This window comes from Brachyhypopomus gauderio, chromosome 8 (genome assembly GCF_052324685.1).
Source record: "Brachyhypopomus gauderio isolate BG-103 chromosome 8, BGAUD_0.2, whole genome shotgun sequence".
In the NCBI taxonomy this organism is placed as follows: domain Eukaryota; kingdom Metazoa; phylum Chordata; class Actinopteri; order Gymnotiformes; family Hypopomidae; genus Brachyhypopomus; species Brachyhypopomus gauderio.
The window spans coordinates 24683263-24707350 of NC_135218.1; the positions used below are offsets into that span (position 1 = coordinate 24683263).

Consider the following 24088-nt stretch of genomic DNA (forward strand, 5'->3'; position numbering starts at 1 on the left):
TATATATTTTAGCCATTGAGCTTATTTTGAGTACAGAATTTTATATTAATGAAAGATTTCAAGATTATATTTAAAATTATAGACTTCGGGGCTGTACAGATGTACAGAAAAACTAAATGAAGCAAAAACAAATTTTCATCATTGGAAATTAAATGTGGGCTCTACAAGTGAATGATAAAGTTAAGAATCTGGATATAATATTTGATTCATTTAAATCACATGTAGAGCATATTACAAAAAAGCCTTTTATTACTTCAGAAATATGAGTCAGGCCTGCCCTTGAGCTGCATGATACTGATAAACTGACCCCTCCCCTTTTCCTGCCTCGAATACTACAACACACTCTTGAGGTTTACAAAAACACAACTTAGACCTAATGCAACTTGTCCAAAATACTTCACCAATGAAAGAATAAGAAATCATTACACACACTAGCATCAATACACTGGCTGCCTATTATTATTATTTTTTTTAAGAACTTATCTACCTGTGTGTAGTTTATGAGTAGATGAATACAGTAACCGAGGCAACACGATATGTCGAAGTTGAATAGGGTGGACCAGAAGTGGGTGTAGAGGGTGATGATGATGATGAAAATGGCAGAAGCGGCCCAGGTGACAGGTTGCAGTGGCATCAGTAAGTCTTCAGGTCTGGCACAGGGCTTTGTGCTGGGCATGGATACCTAATGAAATTTACCAAACAAATCTGTGATGTGGCAGATACAAGCAGGCCTTAAGGAACTGACAGGGGGATTAAAGAAATCAAACAGAATTTGTGCATATCCTGGGATTTTTTTTTTCTTGTGGATTGCAAAGATAATCCTTTTGCTGCAATGTCACTGAAAATGTCTAGAGGGCAGCCATGTACCATGTGCTAAACTTGAACTCTTGCTAGGGACAAAATTATGACTTATCTAAAGAATAAAAATTAATTCTGTAAAAGTGTATGGTGTTTGTAAAAATGACTTTTTCATATATACACTGGTTTCTCCTAGTAGTTCTTTTAATTCTAGCACTTTGCTTGTACAGCTGATGACAGACCTCTGTCCCAAACGTCCTGTTTCTCTGGAAACTGCAATATTTAGCACATACACCACCTCACCCACCACACGTTATTATGAAAATCTTTATTACGCTATTATGCCTTGAAAGCTAATTCAGTATGTTTAATAGGAAAAACTAAAAATAAGGACAAAAGTTGGAACAAAAAAAACTAATAAAACTAGTTATATATAACTAATAAAAATTAAATTTTAGTTATTCTGGTATACTGGGTAAAATTTCTTTAAAAGTTTTTAAATCGTTTTGACACTAGTGTCACTAAAGGGACTTTTATGATCCTGGTTGTTAACGAACTAGTTTTGTACCACAACACCGCCTCGTAATCCTTCTGACCAACCAGATGAAAGGACAGGCTGTGCACTGATATGCTGTTACAGGGCTCGCGGAAGGTTATCTGTGGGTGGTATGCGTGAGTATATAAAGTCATGTGACACCCGAGCTCGTCTCTTTTGTCCTGTTTCACCGTCACATCGTACAGCTTTGAGCTTACAGTGCCACAGCGCAAAATGGCAGTGTAGCGGCTCGCAGCGGCGAAACTCGCAGCGGCAAAACCTGCAGTGCAACGGCTAATTGCACTGGTTCTCTTTGTCAAAATGGCGTAAGTAATACCCGATCTTTATTAGAAAGCGTTTGTTGTCGGGTCGCTCTACGTAGGAATATGGCGGGTGTGTGTCCTCGTACGAGTGTGGCGTCGAAAGTTAGTTAAGCTAACCTGCTAGCTTAGTTGGCTAACCGGTCTAACTGGTGTTTCCTGTCGGGCACTATTCTCAGTTATTTACTTTATGAAAAAGTCAGAGGCTTTGGGTCTATTCAAATCTCTATTAATGTTACTTAAAATCTACAAGATGGCTGAAGTTTTAGCTAGCAGTGATGCTAACGTTGATCTTTTTTGCCGTGTCCGCCATAATAAGCCAGCTAGGATGTTTATAATCTTTACAGTCCAGTGTCTCCACCGACGAGACTTTATTACTCTTAAGATACGCGCTCGATGGTTTAAAACGGACGTCTTGAACTGTCTATTGTTGCCAGACAACGTGGCACTCCCAAAATGGCGCTCGCTTCTCCTCGACTCGTAGTGACAGCTGGCTGTGTTGTGAAAATGGCGCGGGCGCCAAGGACGGCCCCGCCTTCCGCAGGAAGTTGGGGGCGGGGCCAAGGGTCGTTCGTGACCAAATTAGGAAGTCTGGTCATTCAGAGGCGTGGCTTTTCCACCGAGCCAGACTTTCAAGGTGACTGAAGAATTCCGTCATGTTGGTTAGTCCCAAGTATTAACTAGGAGCAAATGGTATTCAGATGAGCGAAATACTTTGAGTTCCAAAGAACTGGTTGAACATGCTTGTTAACACCTAGCTGTTAACACCCCCCCCCCCCCCAACACACACCCACCCACTCACACCCAACACCCATGTTGGTGCTTCCTTATACAAAAGAAAGACACTGAAGGAAGTTGTTGAGCCGGTTGAAATTCTTTTAGTTTAGGGGAGTACAATGAAGACACAGATTGTGTGTGTGTATTTTTGTGTGTGTATATATATATATATATATATATATATATATATATATATATATATATATATGTGTGTAAAATATATATATATATTATTAGTTTTATAATTATTAAATGTATCCCCCATTGTTCCATTATTGTTTTGAGACTCACAATCTTCTCTTTTCTTTATAGGTCCCTCGAGGCAACCACCCTCAGCTTTGCTGCCGTCGACAGCACACCAACCCTACTCGACTGGTTTATAGAACCCCTGTCCAGTTTAAGTCTGACCCTGACCATCCACCATGTCTCTGAGCTCACAGCTGTGCGTGGAGGACATGGGGGCCCTGTTCTTGGGGCCCTCGACTCTGATGGCTGACCCCTTCGGGCCCCTTCTGGACGAAGATGAAGAGAGCGCTCTATCCGAGGGGTCGTCTTCGCCCCTCTCCTTCTCTTCATACTCTGAATCTTACACCTCCTCCCCGTTCTCCTCCCCCCTGGCCCCTTCTTCTCTAGGGTGTAAAGTCGGGTGTGACGTCGCACCCCTCCCCTGGCTGTCTGAGCAGATGGATGCTCACACTGGGGCAGATCAGAAAGAAGGTGAAACCCTTAAGATTCACTCTTGCACCTAGTTAGTGTTAGCTCCTCGTTTGATGATTCAGTGAGTTTATCTGAAATGAGTAAATGTCACAAATGCACAACAATGAAAAAAAATGGCTTTATAGGAAAACTGAATCAACCAAAACATTGTTATTAATTACAGGGGATGCGTTTTCTGGAATGGACTGGATGACGGAGAAGATTGACCTTAGCGACTTTGACCTGGATTCACTCATTGGGTCCTGTGATTTAGATGAGCCCCCCAGCTCTCCCGAGGAGCTGCTGGCCTCGCTCAACTCCCAAATGGATCTGGAAATGAATCCGCTTCCATTCCCCTCAACATCAACCTCCCACACAGAAGAGCTTGACGTGCCTGCTCACACACTCGATCTTCCCCTCCCTGACGAGCAGCCCGAGGACCTGGAGATGCAAGCGGAGCCGGTCACCGTCGATATCAAATCTGAGCCGGCGTCTCCGCCTCCTGCCCTGGCACCACTCTCTCCTGCCTTCACCCTGGAAGTGGGCAGTGAGGTGGACATATCGGAGCTGGAGAAGGCCGTCTCCAAGACGGGGGGTGACCACCAGACCCCCAGCCTCGTCCTCTCTCTCTCCCCTGCCCACATCTTGGTGGTCCTCGCCCCCAAAGAAGAAGTGAGCATTCTGGCCAGCGCCTGTGCTGATCAGGCCGACAGCGGGGTCGAATCCATTTCCGGCTCTCCGCCACATTGCCCGAGTCCCGCCCCATCTCCAAAACCCGTGGGCACGTCCAGAACCAAACCGTACTCCAAGACGGACTCTGCTGCGGGGCCAGCTGTCGGTGGCAGGGTGAAGACCTCTGGGGCTCCAAAGATGGTGGACAAGAAGCTGAAGAAGATGGAGCAGAACAAGACTGCTGCAACCCGCTATCGGCAGAAGAAAAGGGTGGAGCAGGAGTCTCTGAATGTGGAGTGTGCCGAGCTGGAGAACAGGAACCGGGAGCTGCAGGAGAAGGCCGACTCGATCAGTCGAGAGATCCAGTACCTCAAAGATCTTATGGAGGAGGTCCGGTCTGCCAAGACCCGCAAGACCAAGACCAAGGTCAACTCTCGCTGAAGCAGAGTCGCTTTAGGTGAAGAACGACTTTAATCAAGTATAAATAAAGGCACAAGAGAGGTCAACGATGAAAGCATTTGTGCTGGTCTCACCCCCTACCCCCTCCTCACAACTCACAAGCCTTCATTTATGTCAGGGGAAACATCTTGTAGCTAAAATATTGTATTGTAGTGTAATAGTGACAAGAGAATGTACAAATTAACGTGTTACAATACACCACAAACCTTGTACAGTGGAAAGTTTACCCCAACACACACACACACACACTTCCGTTTCACCTCTCTTATCATTGTCCAGTAAGGGGCCTCATGCATTTGATATATTACACTGAATCCTGTCTTTGTGCATGTACATAGCTTCAACCCTTTATTTAAAACTGCTTTATATTTGGTTGCTGTTCATGAAGTAGTACTCTACTGTCTTGTTAAAATTTCTGTGCCGTTTTCTATTAAAGCTTTGTCTAAACTAACTTGTGGTTGTGCTGCCTTCAGAAATGAGGAAGTCCATAGGTCTCGGAACATCGGCTGGTTTTTCAGGTTTCGTAGTTGATGTTTCGGTAAAAGTAAAATAGTTACAAAACTGACAGACGGGTTTCCCTGCCCAAATTTCCCCACCCTTACGCTATATCATGTGAGTAACCTAATACGGGAATGGGCGGTGGGGGTTAAACTGGTTTCGTGTGTATGTAAGATGACCGCCAGCTGTGTAAATACCGTCTCTTCAGCTGGGTGTCATTCGTAGGCCTGCACCATATATGTTTGCCAAAGGCCTCTAAGAAATATAGGATCCATTTTCACTTGTGCGCAGACATCGATATCTATTTAAACAGATGGAAGTAGCCGTTATCTATAAGTTACTCCCATGTTTATCAATTATATTTATTTAATGCAATTTAAAAGTCGACAAATGACTAAATGACCACTGGGAATCTACTACAAAGAGGTCCTTGACCTACTGGGGAAACAAACTCGCTGTGGTTACCAAATCACATGAGAGTTGCTCCCCGTTGCTTCTGCAGTGGTGCAGTGTGCTGGCACGCGCGCGCAGCTATATTCGAACCAGCGTGTTCAGCTCGTGCCAAGTTCACGAGCTCTATAGTTAACGCTCGAGGCGCAGCGTCATCAGTCATCATGCTGTAAAGTTTATATTTACCCGATGGGCGTTTGCTTTAATATAGAAGAGAAGTGAGTTACGGCACCTTACGAGAGGGAGAAAGGCCCTTTGGTTTATTTGAGGAAGCGTATTTAGTTCTTCTATTAAGAAACGCCAAATGCCACACAGGTTTTTAACGCAGGAGCCACAAGAAAGCAGAGAATACAAATAGTAAAATTATATTACTAGATTCATTAACAGTGCATCGCACACCCGTTCATCAATAAATATTAATCAACAGTCAACAACGACCTATGGGAAATAGTTTACAACTTTAGATTTTAATATGAGTATATGTGTTAAATGTAGTCAGACGCATATATTTTATATGGTTATTTATAATGGACATAAATAAAAGTGTCTAATTACATAGACGCATTATCATGAACGCGACTAAAATGAACTGCAGCCCACAGCGGCTGGATTAACGGAGGATTAAACGGGTGTTAAACGGGCTGAAGAAAACTCGGTCAAACCGGAACGCGCCGGTTCTGCTGGCGAAGCCGGAAGTCAGTCTAGAGTTAATACACGCGGTCGGCTAAAGTGAAGCACACCCATCTGTGAGGGCATGACTGAGTCTTGACATTATTTACACGTGTGTATTTAACTAGTGTTGACATTTAAAGGGCAAAGCGGAATTCAAACATATTTATAGTTTACAGTGACATTTCAGATATACCTGTAATTAATTTTAAATAGCTCTTCCGGCTAGTCTTCTTGCACATTTGTTGCTATTTGGAAATCCATACTTTAAATAACGTCACTTGAATAGTTTAATTATTACCACTGACTGTATATATACGTCTACGTTTAGGTGTGTATATACGGTTCCTACTTAAGATTTATTCTAATCTTTTGCTGCCCCCTAGTGATCAAAATATATGTTTACGTCCAGCCGTTGTGTTTGCACTCCAGTCCAGTAGGGGGCAGTGGTGCCGCTGCGCAAACATCTGGCGCTATAATGGATGAGCGAAGAAGATGTAGGAACTTTAGCGGAAGAGTTCATGTCGTTCTTAATGTTCTCATTTAAAAATCGCATTGCTTTATGAAGCTTTGGTGGTCATTTAAAAGACCGTCATTTTGGTCTATCGTTCTTGCCAGTATTTTACGGAGGTAAGATTTGTGTTTTAATAATTCCTATTTGCTTTCCCACGTTTTATTGCAAACTGCTTGAGCTGCAGTTTGTCTTAACCTGAAATTCGACACTATTTTACTGTCTTTCTCAGTGATGTCATATAACGGTTGTGATCGCGTCTAATGTGTTTTGGGATCTTAAATGATTTTTTTATTAATGTGGATCGTGATACATTCTCATAAAGGACTAATTCCACTCTCTGTTCCCTTCTCTGATCTAAAACAGAGCGTCGTCCACAATGTCCAGCCCAGAAAGGCATGTGATCTGGAAGGCAGGAGACCTGGAGGCACACCTCCACCCTTCTCCGTGGACCCCAGGGGCCACAGTAGTGACTCACAACCCCTCCCGAGGTCCTGGCAGCCTGTTCCATCTGCCCGAAGACTCCTTCCTGGGTCTGCTGCTTGGTGCACGAGTGGTAGGCCGTCTCCTCTGTGAGCGGCTCGGTGTGCAGCGCTGTGCGCTGGTCCACAGGCCTGAGCGGGAGGACCCCACGGCCAAGCTGCTCCTCCTGCCTCTCCACGGCCTGCAGGAGCAGTGGAGACCTCACCTTGCGGCCGAGGAAGAGTTTCAGCAGTATGACCCTGGATACATCACCTCGAAGAGCGGCCCCTGCTGGGCCGATCGAAACCTGGAGGACGTCAGGGACCGGATTCGGGCAAAATTGCCTTCACCAGGTGCCCCCCTCAACTACACTTTCCTAGGAGACCCGTCTCATGCGGGGCTGTTTTCTCGAATAGTGCGAGGGGAGGAAAAGCAGTGGAGGGTGTGGGAGGATGAGGAGCACATCGCCTTCCTCACTCCGTTCCCCAACACGCCCGGTCTAACCGTAGTGATCCCCCGCAAACCCCTAACCAGCGACATCCTCCAGCTCGAGGAGAGGGATTATAAGGGACTGGTGCTGGCAACCCGAAGGGTGGTCAGGCTGTTGGAGGAGGGCCTGGGTGCGTGGGGGGTGGGGCTCATATTTGAAGGCTATGAGATTGACTATGCCCATGCTAAACTAATTCCTCTGCTTTCATCTCCTGGCAACCTTACTGAAAGTCCTGCTTGCCCAGTACCGGAGTTTTATGACAAATATCCAGGATTCGTGACCTCTGTTAATGGCCCTTCAGGCATCCCAGAACAACTAAAAGAGATGCATTACAAAATCACACACGGCTGCTGAACGTTTTACCTAACTATTTTACAAAAAAAAACTGTTTGAGTGGCTTTAATAATTGTTTCAGTGCAAGCCAGTTCCATAGTATTAACATATTTTCACATTTGTAAAAATCACAATTGACAAAATACGGCACATTTAATAAATAATTTAATTTACTTCACTATACAAAGCACATTTTGATATACATAATGCTTTGTCAATGTTACCTTCTCTACTGTGTCCCATGTTCAAAATGATATACCTTAGAAAACAGTGCTATTTCATCTAGCAGTTAGCACTATATATTTTTGGACTAAATATTATGAAGCCTTAAATAATATACTCAAATTTCAATAGTGTAGCTGGAGTTACGTTCAGGTATGTTTAGTCGAGTCCAATTATTAAAGTGTTAGGTTGCAGATTCTCACTGCACGTGTTGCCTCAGAAACTCCAGTAAATACCATGTCGATTCAGGGAGAAAATGAGTTTATTTCAGACTAGATTGTCCAACAGAGAGAGTAACAGCATACGGAAGCAAACTGTACAACTGTGTGACATCGTTCTGCTTGGCCATGGTCTCTGTGCAGTGAGGTGGTGTTATGGATGGATGAGAAATGATCCCCTCATAGTCTACACAGTTGAAGAAGGAAGTGTGTCATTCTGGCAAGTGAGGAGATTACAGTGATGGGGAATGATGAAAAACACAGAATCTACCTGAAAATCAGTATAAATGTAAACATTTGGTATTATTACACAATTTGTATTTTATGTAATGTGAAATATTTACATAAGGATAAATTATGTTCTGATAATTCAATTATATGTTATATGCTTTGAGTTGCATTTATTTTTCAGAATAAACATTTTGAATAATGATCTGTTTTTTCCACTAGAGGTCGCAATTAAAAAATGGTTGGGTTAAATCTCATTGTTCTGCCACTGAAAATATATTTTTTAAAGACTAGCATACCAATATTAGTGACACTGAGGAAAAACACAACAATGTAGGTGTTACCTCATTCTTTGTTTGAAACACTTTTGTTTTCCATTTTATTAGGATAAGGTAAATCTAAAATTCATTAATAGTAACATGCAGTGTCCTATTTTGGCTTCTAAATTTGAGGTCCTTAATTTTGTACAATAGGATCAATTGCACAATAGCATCTAATTGTTTTTCAATGTTAATTGGGGGGTAGCATCACTTACACAATTACCTGGCTTACCCCACCTGTTTTTCTTCTTGGATTGCACTTTGATAAGCTCCTAATTAATCCCTAGACATTTTAATTAACATCTTAATTAGAGCAGAATTGTGTCTGAAAGTATGGCATCACCACCGAGAAACAGGAGCACAGTACAGAGTAGAGAGGATGTGTGGGGGTGTAGAACCAGATGTGTCACAAATATATCCAACGGTACACACACGTATAAATTCTTAACAAGCGGCTCCTTTTTAAGTTGGTTTTTGGGAATCCTCGAAAAGCCAAACACTAATATAATTATACAAACAAACAGGATCTGGTCTTGAAAATACACCGTTACTCCAAATCGGTAGATATATAGAATTACACGTATAATAACTCCCCTGTTTCCCATGCAGTCAAATTCATTAGGACACAAAAGCTGAAAGAAAACCAAAATGATGCTTAATGTTCGCAGGTCTGCACTCACACAGGCTCCTCACACACTGACAGTGGGTGGTTTCTTCACAGGACCCTGCAGACATGCAGGTTTCTCCATCTTGGAGAGGTGGAGCAGCGGCTCGATGGTGCAGCTGAGGTCCATGATGGAGAAGACGGAGATGCTGATCTTACATCGCAAGTCCACGAGCGAGTAGGCGGAGGCGAAGGGCATCAAGGCCACCGGTGGCAGGTAGTTGACCGTGATGATGGCCAGAACGGTGACGACCATTTTGAGGGCCTTCTTCTTCATGGGGTTCATGACCTCCTTCCCTGCCACACTCCTGCGCAGGGCCCAGATGATGGACACGTTGCAGAAGACCATGATGGAGAAGGCAGACAGGATCACGCCGCTGAACACCCCGTTCACCTGCATCCTACCCAGAATGCTCTTGGTCAGCGCGTAAGCCAAGATCAGCCCCCAGACGGCCGCCGAGACCCCCACCCGGAAGCGCTGGTCACGGATGCCTGTGAACAAGATGGGGTGGACCACGGCGACGTACCTGTCCAAGCAGATGCATGTCAGGAATAACACTGCCATGTCTTTGAGCCCGAAAGCGAAGCGCTGGGCGTACCATACGCCGGCGTCATTCAGGTACATGCTGTTGATCAGGTCAATGGGTGTCATCAGGGAGAACAAGGCATCCAGAATGGCAAGATTGAAGATAAACACATCAGACGTGGTGCCTTCGGTGGTTCGTCTGGCTATCTGCCACATCACCAGCACATTGGTGGGGAAGCCAACAAACAAGTTGAAAACTTTCACCCCAAAATAAAAGATAAATCCATATGGAGCCACGGCGCACTCGTCCAACTGGTACCACACGAGATGGCGCCACCCAGTGGCTGTGGCGTTCAGTACAGAGGAGTTACTCATCTCAGAAATAAGGGCACCTAAGAAGTCATGACACGCAATTGAACAAGGTCAGCTTAAGGTTAACCACATCTGTCTACAGGATAAAACATTTAATGTGAATATGTACCCAAAGTTTACATTTCATGCATTTCAATGGGTAACTTCATTGCAAATGATATCGCTAAATGTCTAAGTAATTACCTGTTTGATCAACTTTAGAAAACTCACCTCAATGCACGGCAGAATCGAAAGAAAAAAACTCCAACCAATCAGGTCGTCGTGTCCCTGGAGTTTCAGTCTTTGCTAATTCCACCTGTCGCTTTTTTTTTGGACTCTGTCCAAACTTTGACCAACAACTTAGTGTCCTCTCACCTGAGACACCCTGATATAAGTAAGTCCCACTGGGACACCGTGTTACACCATTTTGGCCACAGCGAATCAACACGTTTCTTGGAACAACGCAATGATGCGCAGGAATAGTCCTGCAACCCGATTGGTCAAAGTTGGCGTGAAGAGGAGGTGACACATTGTTAATTCCAAATCTGTTTAGATAAATATACTCCATAATGGGAGGGGTACCGTTTGATATCAGTGACGCAACTGCTAATAGACCACAGGACCTCGAGTAAACAGGTGATGCAAGGTTGAAATGAGTAAATCATGTGTAATATCTTACATCCTTACAGACACATCTTTCAGAGTCAAAACTACAATACATGGGGCAGTAGAATCTGAGAATCTGATTATGACAGTAAAGCCAATTCTCACATATAGAGTCACACACACACACACACACACACACACACACGTATATTAACAGTATTAATAATCATATATTTATAATTTAATTTAATTTATGCTTAACAGGATTTTCTGTATTGTACAGTCACAAATTCAATACAGCTAAGTATATAAACTGTGTTAAAGTTTAATCCATTTGATGCAAGATTTTTATAATTGTATCCTATACAAAGTTGCCCTGCTTAATGACAGATAGATCCTACCTATCAAATTAGAGGCTATGATTCCTTGAGTTCTAGTAAGTATAGCTAGTAAGGTGAAAATACATCTGGTAAAGTTCTAACATAGATCCATGCATGATAAGTACACACATTCTTCTGATATGTTTGCAGCTTGATGTCAAATCCATAATTTCAACTCTCCATGGCTGGTGGCAGCGTCACTGTTTTCAAGTTGGTTCCAACACAGATAAGGTTCAAAACAAAGTTCACAGCCAACACGAGAAGCGCTTCAGACTTATACAAAGATATTGTGCAGTCATTCCCTGTGACGGTGGTGGTGTCCACCGCAGGTTTCTCCACTCCATTCAGGTCTGCCTGGTCCAACTCCACTGACCACACTGGGACCCTGAACGACCGGGACGGTACCGGTTCCTCATTGATGGAAAAGGGCTATATATTATATTCTTTATACCGGATTTCATGATGTTGTTCTTTGGTAGTTGCGTTAGCTGGTCTTGTTAAATAGTCTGCTCCTTCTGTCTAAAGAACCGTCCCAAACGCAGAGAAGCTAAATCAGATGATTTGGAAACCATTCGTTGATTAATTTGTTCAGTCATTAAATGGGAAATCAAGCAAAGGGCTATTTTGCTGCATTCATATGGGGTTTTCGGTTACTAATATACTGTATTATACTATATTAATGCTGATATACTACTGTACTGTAGGCCTACTAATATGTCATGTTATGAGAAGATCTGCTCGGAGAAAGGGAGCATGCTTACACTGTACGGCTCTTCCTAAACGGACCAGACACAGAAATAGGAAGTGTGAGGATTCAAAAGCGCGCTAACATCAACCACGTGACCACAGTCACCCGCGGTGCTCCGGTTACGAAGGTTACGACGTCTGACCACCAGGGGGCAGCCGGAATCTATATAAAAAAGGGGAGACGTCAGGGTGAGAGGCCGCCCCCCTCCGACCCCCTCCCCTCCTCACCTCCACCCTCCCCACCTCCACCACCCTTCATCACCCTCCCCGCAACTCCAACCCCTTCCAGTGCAATGCGGGCCTTCAGTGTTTACTCTTAGAGAAATAAGCACTCTGTGTTTTTAAACCTAAACATTGTTAGCTATTGTTTTGTTTAAAAATTAAAAGCAAACAAACAAAAGACGTATTTTTTTAAATGTTTGAACTGCAAAAAAATTATTATTATTATTATTTTATTTTTCTAATTTTCTTTGTGTTTCTCCAGACCTCGCTGCATAGAGTTGATCATCTTGTCGAGTTTTTTTAGTATGCATATGCACAATCACAATCTGTATATCTATGTATTATATTTAATATGAATATAAAATCCGTGGCAATTATATATATATATATATATATATATATATATATATATATATATATATATATATATATATGTGTGTGTGTGTGTGTGTGTGTGTGTGTGTGTGTGTGCGTACACTGTATTTTTTCTTTTCTTTAACTGTGTGGCTTTTTCTTTAACTCTGTTGGCTATCCCAGTAATTTGTTCCAGAGCAAAAAATCTGACGCAGTCGAAAGAAGGAAAAAGAGGCAGTTGATCTCCCGACACTGCGGAGAGAGACCAGCACACTATGGCGTAGTGTGTGTGTGTGTGTGTGTGTGTGTGTGTGTGTGTGAGAGTGTGGGGGGGGGGGGGGGGGGTTACACTGTAACGAGAGCGCCAGGGAAGGAGAGAGAGAGAGAGAGGGGGAGGACGCCGTTTCCTCTCCGTAGCGCACACGCCGCTAGAATACACCGAAGTGATTGGGAGAGGGAGGGAAAGAGCCGAGAGAAGAAAGGAAATCGAGCAGCAAAACACGATTCGACTTCTTTGTTTTAGAAAATCGCTTGTAAGGGACGAATGGAGGTCTGAGACGATGAACACTCCTTCCCGAAGGTCTGCTCCTGACAGCCATCTTTAGATCCGCAGGTCTGGCAGCTCGTATAGGATTAGAAGGTTGAGGAGATTTGTCCTTCCACTGAGGTATGATGTGGACCATGTTGGAGATATAGCCTTTAGCCTCCCCACGCCTCACAACACATTCTTTTGGACCATATGCGCATATTTGCGACTCTGAACGCGTATTATTCACATCGCTTCTTTGTTTATAAACATTTTCCGTTAATTTCTCGCGTTTTGCGGGTTTCGTTTATTCCCGGTTCCGAGCACATTCCGTTTTTACCCCAGCGGACCGCAGTGATTCGGGGCGCAGGCTCCAGTATTTTGTAATCTCCTATTTGCGTTTAGGCCTGTAATGAATTTGCATCAAATGTTACATTAATCGGCACGGAGCTGATGTAATGTAATATTTGATACAGTACGATATACACTAACCCACAGGATTAAACACACTTAGGCCTGTGTGTGTGTGTTTAAACCAGTTTAATGCGTCAGTTTCCACTCGTTTAAGATACATTAACACAACGGTGAGGCGCTGGTAACAGATACCCAGTACTGTTAGATCCACTCGGGCAGACTAAGGCAACACGGCCCACAAAAAAGAAAAAAAATATATTGAGTAATAAAGACTAAACCAGTGAGCCCCCAGTAGGACGAACGTCGGTGAATTTCAATGTTAATGTCGACCGACGTCGCCTCCATCATGTTGCCCGTTACTCGGGGGATAATGGACCGGGATAGGGACTTGGATACAATGGCAGGAGTGCACCCGAACCCGGCCGCCGGACCCTCGGCAGTTCGGGGTATGAAACGCGGGGACCCGGAGCCCGATGCGCAGAATGCGGCTGCACTCGCCGATCCAGTCGGTGCCGAGTGCAAACGTCCCCGCATTGACGGAAACGGAGCGGAGATCGGACAGGTAAGAGGGTCCACTACAGACATGTCAGACCTCAGATCGTCTGGTTAATGACTAATCCCGCGGTGTTCCGTTCGTTTCTCCTGCTGAGCAAATCCGTTTTGATCCAGTACGGGTTCTGTTCACACTGAGAGAACAGTCACGGGTGGGGGTGGGTGGTGGTCTCCGCTCAAGAGGGTCGTGGATCCGACCTGAGCCGTGAGCCACTCTGGAGGGTTAACATCACCACTGCATTATGTTCCTGGATGCCTTTGTATCTTCAGCTTTCGGAAGGATCGGCCTCTCATACACGTGTGTGTGTGTGTGTGTGTCAAATGGATTTTCTCTGATGTATTACATTGGGGTGCCCAACCTGTACAAAGAGGAAATGCATTGCAGGCAATCACTGGAGCAGATAATTACATTAAAGTAATACATTCATTGCAGTTCTAATTGGACTGTGGTGTTGAGCATGTATGAACATAACCCATCATGTTTTGTGTGAGTGTGCGTGTGTGTGTTAAGCATGTGTGTTGTGTGGGGGTGATGAGAGAGGACGGGTGAGGTGTTGGGGTGGGGGGGGGGGGGGTCGGACCGTGAGTGGCGTTTTCACACCGGCGTTCCTCTACCGGCGATGACAGCATCTCGGCAGCCGTGCCGCATGTGATATTTCATCTTCTGCCTCTTTTTCTCTCTCACTCTCCCTCTCCTCCTCACTCACTCTCTCTTTCTCTCTCATTCCCCCACTCATTCTACTCATCCGGGGTCTCTGTCAGGCCCTGACAGACAGCAGCCAGTCGTTAGGCCTCACACGGCCGTGGCACCGGTACTTTTCCATAGTAGACTACGGGCAGAGTGACCGGTCCTCCGGCCAGGCCGGCTACGTCCAAAGCAGAGAGGTGTCCGGACCAGTATGCAGGATAACGTCTCGGGGCCCGGGACCCAGGCACTCTGGTGCTGATGCATTATTTATCTCTGGACTGGCTCAAGCTACCCACCTGACTTCAAAAGCTTCCTCCCATTCCGTCCCTTCCTCGGTTGAGCCAGGGCTCGTGGGTAATTGAGCTTGTGTGTGTGTGTGTGTGTGTGTGTGTGTGTGTGTGTGTGTGTGTGTGTGTGTGTGTTTCTAATGGCTCATCTCTGCCTAATGGTTCTAAAGCTTCTCAGTACACCTCCTCCAGACTGTGGAGACACACTCCCTGCTCTAATACACTCAACACAAAGCAGATGGACATGGGGAGGTGTGTGTGTGTGTTTGTCTGTCTGTGTGTGTGTTTGCGTGTGTATGTGGATGTGCTGTGGCCGTATAGCCCAAAAATGGTATTGATCGGCGCAGAGAGGGCGGTCTGGAAACTTGCCTGCAGTGGAAAAAGAGAGAGAGAGAGAGAGTGATTTAGAGATAGAGAGAGATGGTGAATTATTGCTGGATAGAAAGGTAGCATTGGGATCCAGGGAGTGAGCCATTTTGCTTATTAGAGAGTGAGAGAGCAGGCGCTGCTGAAGTGCAGAATGACTGACTGGAGACTGCAGTATTCACAGAGCATCGGCGTATCTGAGTGGAAGCCTCTTCCTTCACACACATGTCAGTGGCTTTTATGCTGAACCTGCTTCTACACAGAAAATACAAGCTAAGTTAAATCTGCTGAACACAAGCTTTCTGCACTCCATGTATCTTTGTCTGGATTTTGTTTTTGCTTTTTCTGTTTTTGTTTACACCGACCCATCACACACACACACACACACACAGCTTTCTCCTCGGAAGCTAATTTGCCCTATCGCTAACAGTAAAGCGGCTTTCTGTTGTGCTAACAAGATCTGGGCTCGTTTAGGAGCATGTATTAAGCACTCTGATCCCTCCTGCACCCAGACAGATGGGTGGGGGTGGATTTCTCTCTCTCTCTCTCTCTCTCACACACACACACACACACACACACACACACACACACACACACACACACACACACACTCACACTCTCTCTCCCTCTCTCAGAATGTGGATTCACTGATACACTGGCACTTACAGCTGGCCACGTGTGAGTGTTCTACGTTGTCTGCTGGTTTTATCTCCTGACCGGCGCTGCTAAAGTGCAGGATGACGTCATTGACGTTCTGAGTCTGATGGTTCTGCAGGTCGGCCCGTCTCTGCTCTGTGCTGCCGCAGCCCCCAGGACCATAAACCTTGCACCGAGCGCCATAACGTGTTATTAAAACCTAAAACGATGAAGCCGGAAGATTGTTTACCTCATTAGAGGCACGGGCGAGAATGGGTTTAATAGCACCACTGAGGCTGCGGTGGCCATTTTGATTTTTCACTGCGGCATGACTCTCACCCTCAAGGCCCCTTAATTGCCCATATGGGATTGCGCACACATACACGTGTAACCATGGCAACCTTGACCTTTGACCCTATGGGTTGAGCAATAAATTGGGGCGTAGTGATGATGAGTGTTGCGACAGACAAAGGAGTGAGCTCATTCAGTCAGACGGGGCAGAAAACACACACACACATACACACACACACACTGTGCAAGGATTGGCTCTCGTGTCATGGAATGTTCCCTTAATTGCATTATAAGTCCACATCAGAGCAGAGTCTCCTGAGACGTGTGGGTCAGTACTCATTACCCTCATCACTGGACCCTTTTAGAGCAGAGAAGGAAGCTTTGGTCCTGTTGTCCTGTTCAGGTCTAGAACAAAGGTCTCTGTCTCTGTCTCTAGCTCTCTAGCGCCCCCTTGAGGGAAACCAGGTATAAAGCCTGTAGTGGGCAGAAACTTGGTGCTTGAGCTCATGAATCTGAGTACTTATTTCTGAGGGAGAGTGAGTAAATGCTTCTTCTCATACCTGGAGTGGGTCAGGGAGGCTGACCCCAGCTGATATGAGGAATGTAGGGTGTGTGAAAAGTGCTCGTACACACACACACACACACACACACACACACACACACACACACACACACACACACACACACACACACGTGAACACAAGCTGCATCAGTGTTCCTGATGTCCAGGAGAGATGTGTAGCAGGACTGTGTCTGGGTTTGTTCACTGCAGCATTTAAGCTGAGCAAACGTGCCCACGGCAACAAACACAGACGTGTAAAATAAGAGAAAACGCAGCAGCTCAAAACGGTGCACACTTGTGTGTTCCTCCCTTTAAGTGCCTTGGCCTTCTCAACTCAGACCTCCTTACTGGGTTCCTTCTTTGACTCCATCAGACCTTATCCTATTCCCTCCCTCCCTCCCTCCCTCTCTCTCTCCCTCTCTCCTTCTCTCCCTCCCTCCTGACTTTTATCCTCCCTCCCTTTCACCATCTGTTTACTTGCAGTCTTCTGTTCTCTTTTTTTCCTATTTCTCTGCATTCTCTCTCTCTCTGATTCTCAATATTTTCCCTATTCTGCCTTTTTTCTCTTTCTCTGATTCTTTCTATTTTCTCTCTCTCTCTCTCTCTCTCTCTCTCTCTCTCTCTCTCTCTCTCCCCCCCATTCTCTGGTTCTCCCTGGTCCTCCTTGTTGTTCAACCTTTGTTGACTCTTTCATGGCTTCAGGAGCAGAAGGAGACCAGATCCCCAGCAGGGAGGCAGGAGGCCCCCTGGAAGCTCTTATTCCAGACCTCTACATACACTCTTCCAGCAGTGTGTGTGTGTGTGTGTGTGTGTGCATGCACACGGTATATATATACACATCATACAGATACACATTCAGACTTGGAGAACTTTTTTAGATATTTAAAGTGGGGGAGTGGAAAAACAGAGTAGGAGTGTGTGTGTGTGTGTGTGTGTGTGTGCGCGGAGGGGGGGGCACAGAATTCTTAGATCCTGGAGGAAATTAAGCACATGCCTATGCTGAAGTATGACTCAGTGTCTCTGTTTTGCATCTTCTAGCTTTTTTTCTTTTCTCTCTCTCTCTCTCTCTCTCCCCTCCCCCTCTCTCACCCCACTCTTTTACCCCCTCCCCCTCTCTCCGTCTCCCCTCTCAAACCCCTCCCCCTCTCTCAAACCCCTCCCCCTCCCTCTTTGGCCTGGTCTGCCTCCAGGACATTCCACATCGCAGTGTCTCAGATCTCTATCCCTCTCTCCTCTCCTCCCTCTTTGCAAACACATGCGCAGCAGATGGGGTCTCTCTCCCTCTTCTCTCTTCCCCCTCTTCTCTTTCCCTTTTACCCCCACTGACATAGATCGATTATTACGCCATGCTCAATTAAGGTTTATGAGAGCAGCGTCTCTACTGTACATGTTGCCCTGGTGCAGTTTGTCGGAAACGGGACTTGAAATAATGTCCTTCTGTAGAAATGCAGACCTGGGACTGTAAACGTAGTGCCAAGTGGAAGATTTGTGCTTGTAAACACTGAACCAGAATTGCATCAACACGCATTAAAATAAGGGAATTTGTCAATTGTCTGGGAGGCAGCGTTTGTGCCGTCAGTCTTCCTCTTTTTCTTTCTTCCTGTCTTTCCTCCTCCGTCTTCCCCTCTCCAGGGTTCACAGTCTGTGATGTGATGTGTGCCGTGTTTAGTTTTCCCCCAGGGGACGAGAGGAGAGGGACACTGGTTCCAGCTGAGAGGAAGAACACAAGGGGAGAAATGAGTGAGACTGAGGCAGCTGTTCGCAGAAAGAGAAAGTCACTGAAAGAAAACATATTGCTGAGGAATAAGCAGGAACACACACACACACGCGTATAGTTTAAATGTACTTTGTGTGGTCCCCCCCCTTGTTCACTTGGCCGTGCTGCTGAACAGTGCAGACTACAGTTGTTCTCGTCATTCTCCTGAAGCTGCTGTTAGGAGCCCCATGATCCCTGAAACGCTCATTCACACCATGGGGAGCAGATGGCCCAGCTGTTGCGAGTTCATTTCTTTAGTGAAGCTCTTTATAAACCTGCAGACCTGTGATTTGCAGAGGCAAGAATTTAATTCACGTTACTGTAGCATTCGTTTTCTTATTTGTAACCTTTGTAAGATATTTTAAGATATTAGTAAAATATTCTTTAATATGTCTTATTAAAAATGTTATATTTATTATTTTCATGAATTTATAACCATTTTAGAGGAGAGGAGTTTTTTTGTAATCTGAAGTATATGTGCAGGCCTTGTGTGATTATCTACAGCAAACATTAACCTGAGCCTTTGGCCTCTAATAGGTAACTGTTAAAACACGCTATTGTGTAGCCAGCATGTGCAAAAATGCTTATGGGTATCATAGACACATGGTCATGTACATTGCAACCTGTGTGTGACAGTTTTTTTTTTGGGGGGGGGGGCACAATTCACACTAGTTTGGGTGGTGTGAGGAGTTTTCCACCCCCCCTCCCCCAGTTAAAATGAACCCATGCCTCTAGTATCTTGTGTGTAATGTGTGCTGCACAGCAAAATGCTTGTTAAAAACGGTTTTACAGAATTCAGCAATTTAATATTGACCGTAGTTGCAGGCCGTAAAACAATATTTCAACTTTTGAACAGTTTGAACACTACACTTGGAGTGAAGCCCTCTCCCTGTAAGCTGTGGGGGGCCACACACACACACACACAACTTTTTGAGGGAATAGTAAATTCCTTGTTTTCCTGGATAGTAAACGATAACTCCAGTGTAGATTAAAAGGAAAATGTGAAGAATGAAATTTCTAACTGAACGCTTTACTCCAGACATGCCTAACAGGACCAAATTTGTATTGGACAGTAATTTCTTGAAATATAAATTCTTGCTGCATTAATTGGCTTGTTTAAGATAAGTGCTTTATGAAATCTTTCCATCAGTATTATTTAGTATACAACTTTTAAAATATTCAAAATTATTTTAATAATAGTTTGTCATGAGAATTTGTCCTATGTAAAAAAAAAAATCATGTTAGAAAATGACGTGAACTGAAGTGGCCACTTTAACTATGGAGACATTTGTTTAAACTTCTGCCTTCAATTAGGATTGGTTGTTAACCTCTTATCTCTCTCTCTCTCTCTCTCTCTCTCTCTCCCTGTCTCTCTGTTTATCTCTCTCTCTCTCTCTCTCTCTCTGTCTGCCCCCTCCTCCGTTCCGTCTCTTTCCTCCCCCCTTTCCCGGCCTCACGTCTGCGTCCTGCACAGTGTCCTCTTGCTTTAATGCGTAAACAATGGCTCTACTGGAGTGAGGGGATTGTGGGTAGGCAGGCCCACTTCAGCGTCCGGGGCAGTAATAACGTGATTAGAGCGCATTATGCCACAATTAAACCACACAGGCGTGTGAAGCCACGCCATCAGAGGGCTGGTCTGGGGTCAGTGTTGTGCTGTATGGGTAGTGCTCTGCGTCACGGCTGCACGTGGAGCTACATGCTCAGAGAGCTGATCTGAGGTCAGCGTTGTGCCGCGCAGACGCAGCATGGCTTTCGCCAGCCACCGAGCCACTCGATCCTGGAGGCTCCTGTTTCGTGAGGCCGGCGTGTCGGTAAGGTCGCGGTGTCTGCTGGCGGTGGACAGCGGGAGTGGCGGTGCCGTGTCAGTGAGGTTCGTCCGGGCCCGGCAGCTACCCAGCAGCCTCATGGTGACACGGCTGTGGTCATATGGGCTGACGGCAGTGAGGTCGCCTGCAGATCATTAGCAATGATCTGGAGTCAGTTCCCTAATATATTAATATATGGGCTTTACGTCAACTTTACGTTATGTTAACATCACACACACACACACACACACACACACACATATATATATATATATATATATATATATATATATATATATATATATATATATATATATATATATATATAAAACCAACATACATGGACACACATGAGTATGTATGTATATTATACGCACAGTTCTGTGGATTTGCTTACTTTTGACTTTGCCATGAAATATTTATTTTGAGTTTTATTTGTTTTGTGAAAAGTTCCAGACAGCATGCATTGACTAGAAAACTAAAATGTCATAAATGCATAAAGCAAATGCTCTTCTACTGTTTACCAGACAAGTATTATTTGGTGTGTGTAAACAAACCTAGTTTATTTCTTTTTAATATTTTTATACATTTTAGAAAAATAGAAAAACAGTGAAGGTAATAACACATGACTATGATATGTTAAACCTAAATAGATGGTTTAATGGATTGCTGTAGATTGTAAAGTTCTTCAGAGCCGCCCATTACTGGACAGTTTGGGATGATCTCTGGATGCTCTTGGTGTTCTTAACCAACTTCATGAGGCAGTGATGCCCTGAACACACTCATGTACACTGAGCACCTATTATGCCCTGAACACACTCTCATGTACGCTGAGGACTTGTAGGATAAGGGGCAAAATGTATGATTTTTTTGAGGAGGCTATTAATTATTATTTTAATTATATACTGTATTCATTATTTTAGAATGTATAGTCCATCAACATTTCATTTATACTTCTCTTGTAAACAAATTGAAGCACAAACCATTAGCTAAAAATGCCTGTAAGGCTATAAAGAACATACATTCAGTCAGTCCAAACTTTTGACTGTGTGTGTGTGTGTGTGTGTGTGTGTGTGTGTGTGTGTGTGTGTGTAATATATATATTATATAATTAGTGTGTGTTGTGCCTGTGTTCCTGTGTGTGTGTTCAACACACACACAGGATCAGTATTCTAATGTCATTGTTGTAAGAAGTGTTTGGGGTGTGTTTGATTGTTTTTGTTTTGGGGGGTAAATGAAAGTCCTCCACATGGTTTGTGTCCAGTAAATGTTTAAGAGCAGCAGGATCAAAGCACGGTCTTGAACGGTCTTTGTGATTGACAGCATGGAGGAGGAAGTCTAGCAGGGCATTTGACCAATAGGAGCGCGGCAGTGACAACACAGAGGCCCGTATGAGGAAGAGGGCAGTGTGGCTCCTTATAGGATGGGGAAAATGATAGGGAGCAAGACTGTGAGTGTGTGTGTGTGTGTGTGTGTGTGTGTGTGTGTGTGTGTGTGTGTGTGTGTGTGTGTGTGTGTGTGTGTGTGTGTGTGTGTGTTGGGGAAAGTGTATGCACGTGAGCGCACTCAGAGGTTGACCTGTCTCATTTTGGAATAAGTGATGACTTGTGTGCTGTCTAAGTGCTTTTAATAATGGATCAGAGCAAATATGAAAATATGTTTTTTGAGTGATTGAAATGAAAGGGGTCAACACACACAATATTAGTTATTTCACATATAAGAATAAAGTGTATAAAAATAAAGTGGAATTGACAAGTAATCTCAACTTGCCAAAGAGATATCAATAGATGTTAATTGACTTTTTGCAGTGGTTTCATGACCTGATCATTAAAAAGGACTTCACAGAACAACACAAACTGGGAGGGCAGAGGAGTTTAGGAGTTTATTTCTGATATGGGGAAAAAGCAGGGAACAACCTACACAGAGCAAACACCACACTAACTACAGACCAAATGCCCCACTGACTACAGAGCAGACACCCCACTAACTACAGAGCAAACTCCCCACTGACTACAGAGCAGACACCCCACTAACTACAGAGCAAACGCCCCACTAACTACAGAGCAAACGCCCCACTGACTACAGAGCAAACGCCCCACTGACTACAGAGCAAACGCCCCACTGACTACAGAGCAAACGCCCCACTGACTACAGAGCAGACGCCCCACTGACTACAGAGCATACGCCCCACTAACTACAGAGCAGACGCCCCACTAACTACAGAGCAGACGCCCCACTAACTGCAGAGCAGACGCCCCACTGACTGCAGAGCAGACACCCCACTGACTGCAGAGCAGACACCCCACTGACTGCAGAGCAGACACCCCACTGACTGCAGAGCAGACACCCCACTAACTACAGAGCAGACGCTCCACTGACTACAGAGCAGACGCCCCACTAACTACAGAGCAAACGCCCCACTAACTACAGAGCAAACGCCCCACTAATGCCTCACTAACTAGACTTGGTGGGAATTTGATGGAACAGGTGATCCTAAATCCAGGGGCTTTAGAGCGAGAAGGTGCAAGAGAATGACTGATCTCTTTGTATCACTATGACATTGTGTGTTTTGCCATGCTATACTGTTAAAAATGCAATATTCAACATGTATTAAAGATGCTGTACCTACAACCCACCAGCATGCCTGCAACTCCGCAATCCCCCCACAATCCTCTTGAAATTTCCATTCATTATAGTTTGGGATCAAAGGGTAAAAGGTTGAGGCATTGGTTAAGGTATTGGTTGTTAGGGGGGAAAGGTTCAGTGTGTCCATTCAGTGTCATTTTTTTTTCAAGATTGTTTTCTTTATATTTCCTTCCAGAACAACGATCCCTTGAACATGGGTTTCCATGGATACCCCTCAGCCAGTCAGGTAAGAGACACGGCAACATCCTTACGTCAGTAGCTGACCTTGTGTTGTAGGAATAGTCTACCAAAAATAACAATTTGTTTACTTGACACAGATTAATGTCATTTTTCAAGAGAACAGATAGACATGTTGTATAGATAGATATACTAAGCAGGAAAACGCACAGATACAGTCAGGTGGCTGTTTTTGCCACTCTGTGGCACATTGTTGTACATTGTACAGGAACACATGGCAAAAGTTGCAACTGGTACGGCATGGTGTGCTGATACATAGTCCATTAGGGCAGAGAGCAGACAGCAATTCATAACGAATGATCATTAGGCTTGTAAAGGCTGCACAATATATTGTTTCTTAATCATTACCATATATAATATCATTTGCGATACTGATGTACAAAAAAATGCAGATTGCCAGTGAAACTTTGAGAAATCTCCTTTCTTTTGCTGTGGCTAATCTGGGTCTGGTGTACTGTGGGTTGAATCGCTGAATTCACACAATCGAGGAAAAGTTTTTAGTAGAGATGCATGAGTACCGATACTGGTATCGGGTATTTGCCCGATACCATGTCCATTTACCCATACTCGTACTCGCAAACGAGGCTCCGATACCAACATCCGATACCTTTTTTCTAGTGGACGTAAACCACGTTATGCTAATGAGCAGACAATTCAACATGTCGGCGATCTGGAAGTACTTCACAATTAGTGATGACAACCCAAGCAAAGCAGACTGCAAACTGTGTTCTATTAAAATATCAAGAGGAGGTACTTCTGCGTCTTCCTACAACACGAGTAACCTGATAAAACATCTTAAAATGAAACACAAAAC

At 44.5% G+C, this 24088-nt stretch overlaps 4 protein-coding genes across 14 annotated transcripts in view; 3 read left to right on the top strand and 1 right to left on the bottom strand.

The window, feature by feature from the left end:
• Nucleotides 1–1500: 1500 nt before the first annotated feature.
• Nucleotides 1501–4708, top strand: atf4a (activating transcription factor 4a). The gene is made up of 3 exons (XM_077015755.1): nucleotides 1501–1659; nucleotides 2743–3147; nucleotides 3311–4708. The coding sequence occupies exons 2-3, from the start codon at nucleotides 2853–2855 to the stop codon at nucleotides 4237–4239; spliced, it is 1224 nt and encodes a 407-aa protein (XP_076871870.1). The 5' UTR covers nucleotides 1501–1659; nucleotides 2743–2852; the 3' UTR covers nucleotides 4240–4708.
• Nucleotides 4709–6310: 1602 nt separating this feature from the next.
• LOC143522069 (uncharacterized) lies at nucleotides 6311–8543 on the top strand. The gene is made up of 2 exons (XM_077015756.1): nucleotides 6311–6504; nucleotides 6752–8543. Exons 1-2 carry the CDS (start codon nucleotides 6437–6439, stop codon nucleotides 7689–7691), a joined length of 1008 nt encoding a protein of 335 aa, XP_076871871.1. The 5' UTR covers nucleotides 6311–6436; the 3' UTR covers nucleotides 7692–8543.
• Nucleotides 8544–9347: 804 nt separating this feature from the next.
• LOC143522071 (G-protein coupled receptor 4-like) lies at nucleotides 9348–10223 on the bottom strand. Its single transcript, XM_077015758.1, has one exon. The coding sequence runs from the start codon at nucleotides 10221–10223 to the stop codon at nucleotides 9348–9350; it is 876 nt and encodes a 291-aa protein (XP_076871873.1).
• Nucleotides 10224–12866: 2643 nt separating this feature from the next.
• rbfox2 (RNA binding fox-1 homolog 2) overlaps nucleotides 12867–24088 on the top strand; it is a 39420-nt gene continuing 28198 nt past the window's right edge. For 3 of the 11 annotated variants that reach the window (XM_077015744.1, XM_077015746.1, XM_077015748.1), the window contains exons 1-2: nucleotides 12869–14010; nucleotides 23213–23263. In XM_077015744.1, the coding sequence (XP_076871859.1) occupies nucleotides 13765–14010; nucleotides 23213–23263 (297 nt within the window). In that variant the 5' untranslated portion in view covers nucleotides 12869–13764. Of the gene's footprint in view, nucleotides 14011–23212; nucleotides 23264–24088 lie in introns of all 11 variants that reach the window. The other 8 variants (XR_013132906.1, XR_013132905.1, XM_077015745.1 and 5 more) reach the window with 5 other exon arrangements.